The 9,335-nt window shown below is 38.9% G+C and overlaps 1 protein-coding gene across 1 annotated transcript in view; it reads left to right on the top strand.

Moving 5' to 3' along the window:
* The window catches only part of LOC132888311 (reelin-like), a 1,389,809-nt gene extending 1,383,548 nt beyond the window's left edge, over positions 1–6,261 (top strand). The window contains 2 exon segments of the mRNA XM_060924376.1: positions 6,137–6,215; positions 6,217–6,261. Of these exon segments, the coding sequence (XP_060780359.1) occupies positions 6,137–6,215; positions 6,217–6,261 (124 nt within the window).
* Positions 6,262–9,335: the final 3,074 nt, after the last annotated feature.

The raw sequence follows: 9,335 nt of genomic DNA on the forward strand, positions 1-9,335 counted from the left end.
GAAGTTACCCTGGGGTCCTTTGTGACCTCACCGACTATTACACGCCTTGCTCTTGGAGTGATCTTTGTTGGTTGACCACTCCTGGGGAGGGTAACAATGGTCTTGAATTCCCTCCATTTGTACACAATCTGTCTGTCTGACTGTGGATTGGTGGAGTCCAAACTCTTTTGAGATGGTTTTGTAACCTTTTCCAGCCTGTTGAGCATCAACAACGCTTTTTCTGAGGTCCTCAGAAATCTCCTTTGTTTGTGCCATGATACATTTCCACAAACATGTGTTGTGAAGATCAGACTTTGATAGATCCCTGTTCTTTAAATAAAACAGGGTGCCCACTCACACCTGATTGTCATCCCATTGATTGAAAACACCTGACTCTAATGTCACCTTCAAATTAACTGCTAATCCTAGAGGTTCACATACTTTTGCCACTCACAGATATGTAATATTGGATCATTTTCGTCAATAAATAAATGATCAAGTATAATATTTTTGTCTCATTTGTTTAACTGGGTTCTCTTTATCTCCTTTTAGGACTTGTGTGAAAATCTGATGATGTTTTAGGTCATATCTATGCAGAAATGTAGAAAATTCTAAAGGGTTCACAAACTTTCAAGCACCACTGTATAAAGCAATAGTCAGTAGTAAGTAGAATAATAACCAGCAGTAAACAGAGTAAGAAATCAGCAGTGAATATGATAACCAAGGCGCACTAATGGTGATCAGAAGTAATGGGCTATATGCAAGTGTTACAGTGTAGGGAACAAATGAGTGTAGGGGCAAGTGAATGTTAAACTGTGAGAAGGAAATCACATGTTTGTGTGTCTGTGTGAGAGTGTGTGCGAGTGTAGGTGTGTGTGCAGCTGTGCACTAATGAGATGAGGAGGAGCTAGGGAGAGAGAGCGTGCGAAGGCACACAACAAGGAGGAGGGGAGTGAGGCGGTGTGCAGCGTGCGGGCTAGAGATAGGTGTAGTATGTGAATGTAGTGCATGAGCCTTTGTGCTAGGCACCACCTAAAGGGGGGATGGGCAACAAGGAGAGAGCACGAGGGAGAGTAACAAAGGATCTGTAACAAGAGCTAGTCTCAACTAGACCTTAAACCCAAACTTCTACCCAACCCTTAGCTACTCCTGAAATCCCAATGTTGATGGGTGTAGTGCGATGGAGGGAGTTTTAAAAAAAGAGGGAGAGAGAGAACGCATGCACAATCTAACTAATACGAATAGTAAACAAAGCAAATCAAACACGCGGTCTAAGACCGACTTTCATGTGAATCAAAATGCATACATTTAACTCTTTACCCCTTAACCCTTTGGTGACTGACCCCTTGAAAATGGTTCCTCCAGGAACGATGACGTTTCAGTTGTCAAGACAACGGAAAAACTAAAATACAAGAGCATTTTGTGCACAAGAGCATTGTGACGTATCTTTCTGTTTTTGTATTTTAGTTTTTCTGTTGTCTTGACAACTGAAACGTCATCGTTCCTGGAGGAACCATTTTCAAGGGGTCAGTCACCAAAGGGTTAAAGCAGTTGCTACAGCCACCCTTGTATCTGTATATACTGTTCACCCTGAGAACATATTTACAAGAAAAAAAGTCTAATGACAAGGTTTTAGACAAGGCATCATATGTCGTCATTATGGGATATACACGGGGTTGTCATATGTCGTCATTAAGGGATATACACGGGGTCGTCATATGTCGTCATTAAGGGGTAAAGAGTTAAACCATGAATGAATTCAAATAAGCAACACTCTTCACATTAACTAGCCACAGCTAAGACTAACAATTGCCCAGATGCCAGCCTTACTTGAGATCGCTCTTGCTTGGCGACCGAAGGTGCGTCATCTGTTATCTGAAGACAGCACGGAATGCAGGTCCAGGGAGAAAACAGTTGTGTTCCTTTTGCTTTTGCAGCTCATCAGCTGAAGATCTTCGGTGTCCCGTCAGTTGTTCGATGATCTGGAAGGAATCTTGCTTGTAGTTTGTCTACGTTGTGAAAGGGAAAAGGGATCCGGTCGCCTTTTCTCTTTTGAAAATACTGCGTGGGCTGCAGTAACTAACTGGTTCAGTTATTATTACAACTGTGGGAAGATCAAATACATTGAACTTTGGCTAAAGGTCTGGTATCAATAGCTCGTTCTTTGTTCTTTAGCACAGATGCAACGACGTCTCTTTCCCGCATGGGGATCCGCCACCAGCGAGAAAAAAATTTCGATTCCACCGCGAGTTTTAAAGCACAGTCGTGTTGTCACTGTATTTGGTATCCGGTATCATCTCTGTATCCAATACCATTTACAGTGAGTGTGAGAAGAATGGGCGGAGATAGAACATGGCATCGAGTACAGGGATTGTTGTGTTCAATGCTGTAACAGTGAAAGGGGAGAAGATGGGCCATAAAGTGAAGCAGGGAATTATGGGTACTATGGCTACAGCATGGCAGCTCCCTACAGGGGGTTGTATGTGGAATTTTGTGGTAAAATGTATGTATGCATGCATGCGTGCGTGCGTGTGTATTTATTTAAGTATGTGTTTTCATATTTTAGATTCTTCAAAATAGCCACTGTTTACCTTGATGACAGCTTTGCACATGACTGGCATTATCTTCATTGGTTTTATGAGGTAGTCACCTCAAATGCCGCAATACCGCGAGTTGGCCTAGTGGTTAGCATGTCTGCCTCTCAATCGGGAGATCGTGAGTTCTACTCGTGGTCGGGTCATACCAAAGACCATCATAAAAATGTTACCTACTGCCATCTGGCAAGGCACGCTGCAATACAGATGTGAGTGGGGAGTCAAACTTTTGTGGTTACCAGAGGGCCAGCTCCACACTGTAACCCTAGCTATGTAATAGGCGAGAGGCCGAGGGCTACAGAAACGGAGATAGGTGCTGCCTAATGCGCTATATGGTGCGGGAAGGACTTTAGACCGGAAATGCTTTTCAGTTAACAGGTGTGCCTTTTCAAAAATTAATTTGTGGAATTTCTTGCCTTCGTAATGCATTTGAAACCATCAAGCAGTAAATAGTAAATAATAAAGATACAGTAAATAGTCCTATTCAACAACGGGAGTTAGGGCTGGGTGATAAAAAAATAACGATAGCTATTGAGGAATAACTTTTCCTCGATAGAGATATGAAACATGGTCAATATACTTTTCGATAGATTACATTTGTCCATCTTTTGACAGACAATACGAATAGCCAGTGACAACGAGAGTTACGCCGCGCTGAACCAATCACGTGGCTGGAATACAGCTATACCAGCAGCTAGTCGTAGCGTGTTTGTGCTGCTGCAGCCATATAAAAAAAAGAAAAGGAGTGCTCCCTCGGAAGAAACGACGGAAGACAGCCCAAGGTGTAAGGGATTACATTGTTGATAAGAAGGGCCCAAAAAGTTCGGTGGTGTGGAGGTATTTTGGTTTTTTGAAGTCCGACACGAAACAGTAGTGTGCACTAGAGCCCTGCACTCCCGCGGGTGTCCCGCGGGACTCGCGGGACCCGCCGCAAAGCAGTGCGGCGCGGAACAAATTTTGAAAGCTCATTGCGGGCGGGACCGGAAGTGCACATATGCGCGCGTGGGCGGGAGTGCACATATGCGGTGCGGGCAGGAACGGTGATAAGCTGCAGTCCCGCTAACTAAAAACGTGTTTGAAATAAAATTTATAAATTATTAATTTATGTCTATCATATATAATTTGTGCTGGATATTTTATTTGGCATTAATAAAAACATTTTAAGATGCCTAAATTTGCAGAGAGAGTCAGATTGCCAGATTGAGTGAGGAATGGCATCTTAAATTTGCCATTGATCACCCTAACAGGAAATCCTTTGATCACTCTAATGACTCGCAGTTCACACCCAGCTAGCAAGAGAACCATGAGTGAAGTGATTTACTGCTTGAGTTAGTCTACAACTCTAATCAGAGAGACAGGTTACACAGTGACGGTAGGCTTGACTCAATGCTATCCCAGAAATCCTTCCTGTAATATGCAAATTTGGCTGTCCAATCAGAGGCGGCCAAATTTGCATATTACAGGAAGGATTTCTGGGATAGCATTGAGTCAAGCCTACCGTCACTGTGTAACCTGTCTCTCTGATTAGAGTTGTAGACTAACTCAAGCAGTAAATCAATTCACTTCTCTTACTAGCTCTGCTTTGCAATAAAAAAAAAAAAAACATTGGTACAAAGCAAGCCCATTCACGTTTTTATGCTGATCAGAGAATTACAATGGTTTCTCATGTGATAAAAATGTGCGATTTGCGATTAAATATTTTAATTGCTTGACAGCACTTATTATTATTAGAGACACTACATGCTGAATTCAGAAACAAGGTAAATAATAACGAACGTGAGCTGTAGATATTTATGCTCAAATCCACTCAAAGTAGGGGGCGGGGCACCATCACGCTGTGTCAAGACGAACTTTCCTGAGAAATAACGCGAACGTCTGCATCATGTGGGATTTGCGGGTGGGAGCGGGACAAAATATGGCAGGCGCGGGTGGGAGCGGGACTGAAAATCATAATTTTTTTGTGGGCGCGGGCGGGAGCGGAACTGAAAATCATAATTCTTTGCGGGCGGGAGCGGGACTGAAAAATCGGACCCGCGCAGACCTCTAGTGTGCACTGCAAATTATGTCGAGCACATGTTCCAACAAAGACAGGGAATACCACTAATCTTTTTCATCACCTGAAGCAGCGCCACCCGTTTGAGCACGGAGAGTGCAAACTTTTACAAACACAGCCCGGAACAAGTGCTAATCTTCCCCCAATAACAATGCCTGTGCAGCAGCAACAGAAGACCATAGAGTCTGCTTTATCCAGTGCCATGCCGTATGACAAAAAATCTTAGAGACACCGTGATATTACAAATGCAGTAGCTTATTGTATTGCAGAAGACATGCTACCAATAAGCACAGTAGAAAATAAGGGATTCAAGTGGATGCTAAAAGTTATGGACCCTCATTACAAACTGCCTGGGCGTAAACATTTCTCCCAGACCGCACTCCCACAGATGTATAATGAGTGTAGAGAGAGAGTCGAGACATTTGACATTAACAAAATAATGTCTGTTTTGTTTATGTTCTCCTGTTAAACTTGAAAGCTTTAAGATTTAAGTTTTAGAATTTAATTTATTTAGAGTTGACTGGTCAGATATAGGATTTTAATTTAAAATACCTGTTCTGTATTTATCTGAAACAGTTGTATAGTGTTACGTCATGTTCAACTTTGACAGAAAATAAATATTTAATTAAAAATGAACCTTCTGATATCTTCAAGTCTCAATTAAGATTAACAGGGAACATTTAAAATTCTCAAAATCGTGATTTGTTTTATATTCTGATATATATCGATATTGACTGATATTTAAAAAAAAATATCATGATATGACTTTTTCCCATATCGCCCAGCCCTAACTGGAGTAATCCATATTGTCAAGAACCAATAAACTTAAAGAGAAATGACAGTTCATCATTACTTTAAGACGTCATTTAATTGTTTATTATTTATTCAATTATTTCACAATGTATTGATTAATTTATTGCTGTATTTACTCATCATTTACATCAGCATATTTATATTTATTTAATTTCAACTTGAACAGCATTCTAAAGGTTTTGTCTTGAACTCAATGATCTTTCTTTTAATCTTCACATTGAACATATGTGAAGATTAAACTCAAGTTAATTTATTTGTTATTTTGGAAGCAATACTTGTTTTGCCCTTTTAGAAAAAAAAATGTTGACACCTACTTTTTTATTCTTTGATTTTTTTTTTTTGTATATGAAAAACTGGGTCTCACCTGTGGGCCTGTGTAAAGCACACTTCCTGATTTAATCACTCTGGAGGAGAGAGACAGATTCCATTTAATTAAAATGTACTACTTGATCAAGATCTTAATATAAAGTTTTCTTGGAACTATTTCATAATTAGTATGAAATAATGAATAAGCTTCATGAATAAAAATCAACATTTAAAAATAAATCTTATAGTTAAACATGATCTGCAAGCAAGATTTTGAATCAGTGTTCTTTTTTTTTTTTAATTGGAAGCTAGTGTTGTTTTTACCCTTCTTAATAACCTTTTGTCCTTTGTATTTTCCACTCTCTCTAATCCTGTAATATCTCTTTTCCAGGTCCCGTAAACAAAATTACATGATGAACTCTGCCAGACAGTCTGGTCTACGTCACTACTATAGCAGGAAGAGGAGGGAATTACTACACTTTACCTACTAGAAAGCAGCCACACATTAACGACTGAAAATTGCATTCTTTTTCTGATGATAACCTCAACTGGATTTCTGGCAGAACAACACAACACAATCCTTTCAACCTGCCACCAATCAAATGCTTCACAGGGAGAAGCTTAAAAAAAAAAAGCTATTTACGTTCCATGAGCATGGAGGTTATAGTTTTATAATTAATTCGAGTGCTATGGTATATCTCCTAAGGCCTGTCTCACAAAGCAGGATTTTTCACATCTGTTGCCATCTGAAAATAAGGCTAATAATAATAATAATATTTTATTTGGTTTGACTAAATATCATCTTATACTTTTGGCTGCTCCCGATTAGGGGTCACCACAGCGGATCAATTATTTCACAATATATTGGGGTCATTTGGTTTGACTAAATGTGACCATAATGCTTTTTCAATTTTGCTTGACTTGTACACCTGATGGAGGAAGATACCATGTCTAAGAATGCATATACAATACTTGGCAAGCGTTTTAGGCACCGTAGTGTAATGCATTATTGCATGAGTAAAAAAGACCAATTTTTAGATTTACAAATGTATTTCCCATCATATATATATATATATATATATATATATATATATATATATATATATATATACACACACACACACAGTGGTGCTTGAAAGTTTGTAAACCTTTTAGAATTTTCTGTATTTCTGCATAAATGACCTAAAATATCAGATTTTCACACAAGTCCTAAAAGTGAATAAAGAGAACCCAGTTAAACAAATGAGACAAAAATATTATACTTGGCCGTTTATTTATTGAGGAAAATGATCCAATATTACATACATCATAAAAGTATGTGAACCTCTAGGATTAGCAGTTAATTTGAAGGTTAAATTAGTCTCAGGTGTTTTCAATCAATGTGATGAAAATCAGGTGTGAGTGGGCACCCTGTTTTATTTAAAGAAAAAGGATCTATCAACGTCTGATCTTCACAACACATGTTTGAGGAAGTGTATCATGGCACGAACAAAGGAGATTTCTGAGGACCTCAGAAAAAGCGTTGTTGATGCTCATCAGGCTGGAAAAGGTTACAAAACCCATCCCTAAAGAGTTTGGACTCCACCAATCCACAGTCAGACAGATTGTGTACAAATGGAGGAAATTCAAGACCATTGTTACCCTCTCCACGAGTGGTCGACCAACAAAGATCACTCCAAGAGCAAGGCGTGTAATTGTCGGCGAGGTCACAAAGGACCCCAGGGTAACTTCTAAGCAACTGAAGGCCTCTCTCACATTAGCCAATGTTCATGAGTCCACCATCAGGAGAACATTGAATAACAATGGTGTGCATGGCAGAATTGCAAGGAGAAAGCCACTGGTCTCCAAAAAGAACATTGCTGCTCATCTGCAGTTTGCTAAAGATCACGTGGACAAGCCAGAAGGCTATTGGAAAAATATTTTGTGGAAGGATGAGACCAAAATAGAACTTTTTGGTTGAAATGAGAAGCATTATGTTTGGAGAAAGGAAAACACTGCATTCCAGCATAAGAACCTTATCCCATCTGTGAAACATGGTGGTGGTAGTACCATGGTTTGGGCCTGTTTTGCTGCATCTGGGCCAGGACGGCTTGCCATCATTAATGGAACAATGAATTCTGAATTATACTAGCGAATTCTAAAGGAAAATGTCAGGACATCTGTCCATGAACTGAATTTCAAGAGAAGGTGGGTCATGCAGCAAGACAACGACCCTAAGCACACAAGTCGTTCTACCAAAGAATGGTTAAAGAAGAATAAAGTTAATGATTTGGAATGGCCAATTCAAAGTCCTGACCTTAATCCAATCAAAATGTTGTGGAAGGACCTGAAGCGAGCAGTCCATGTTAGGAAACCCACCAGCATCCCAGAGTTGAAGCTGTTCTTTATGGAGGAATGGGCTAAAATTCCTCCAAGCTGGTGTGCAGGACTGATTAACAGTTACCAGAAATGTTTAGTTGCAGTTATTGCTGCACAACGTGCTCACACCAGATACTGAAAGCAAAGGTTCACATACTTTTGCCGCTCACAGATATATGTAATATTGGATCATTTTCCTCAATAAATAAATGACCAAGTATACTATTTTTCTCATTTGTTTAACTGGGTTGTCTTTATCTACTTTTAGGACTTGTGTGACAATCTGATGATGTTTTAGGTCATATTTATGCAGAAATAAATATGACTAAAGGGTTCACAAACTTTCAAGCACCACTGTGTGTGTGTTTTTTATATATATATATATATATATATATATATATATATATATATATAATATATATATCCACACCCCACAAGCTGTGACTGTTTTTGACAGTAGCTCAAATGTGACTGGCTGAAGGTGGCCATTTTTTTTTAAGTAATTCAGTGATTATTAAATGTTTAGTTGCACATTAGCAAAAAGAATGCAGTAAAACAAATTGCAGCCATGCTCAGAACCTTGTACTGAACAGGTATTTCAAGTTTATTTGAAATCCATATGACCAATCATGAATTACAGCTATTTACCTAAAACTGCTCCACCTTCTGAGAACTGATTGACAGGTGGTCAGCCATACTGTTTCCAAATCTCACCATAATTTTGATTTATTGAGGCTCACAACCTCCAGTAGTTTCACACCAATGTGTTGGACTAGTTTGCAAAAGTGGTTAACATCTGCTAATTATCACAAATTTAAGTTGGCGGAGCTAAAAAGCAACACTATATGGTTTAAGAAAAAGAACCAACCACAGAAATTTCATGTTACATCATGAAATTCCAAATGCCTGCCAAATGATACATTTACTTATACAGCTGGATTTCATGATTGGTTATATGGTTTTATGATTTGTGATCTAGTCCTGGGATTTCTGGCCAATCTTCACAAATTTGGTCTCAAACTACTGATGCGAAACTGAAATTATTATAACCATTATTTGTAATTTGAGATTTTTCAACAACATGGATATCACATCAATCAATTCTAATGAAGCAGATCCTAATTTAGTCTTACAGCTGTAACTCATGATTGTTTGCAATGATTCAAATAAAACTTGAAATGCAGACACAGGACAAGATTCTAAAGTAATTTACAAATTTGGAGTCTGGTCTT

The sequence above is a fragment of the Neoarius graeffei genome, chromosome 6 (genome assembly GCF_027579695.1).
Source record: "Neoarius graeffei isolate fNeoGra1 chromosome 6, fNeoGra1.pri, whole genome shotgun sequence".
Lineage (NCBI taxonomy): Eukaryota > Metazoa > Chordata > Actinopteri > Siluriformes > Ariidae > Neoarius > Neoarius graeffei.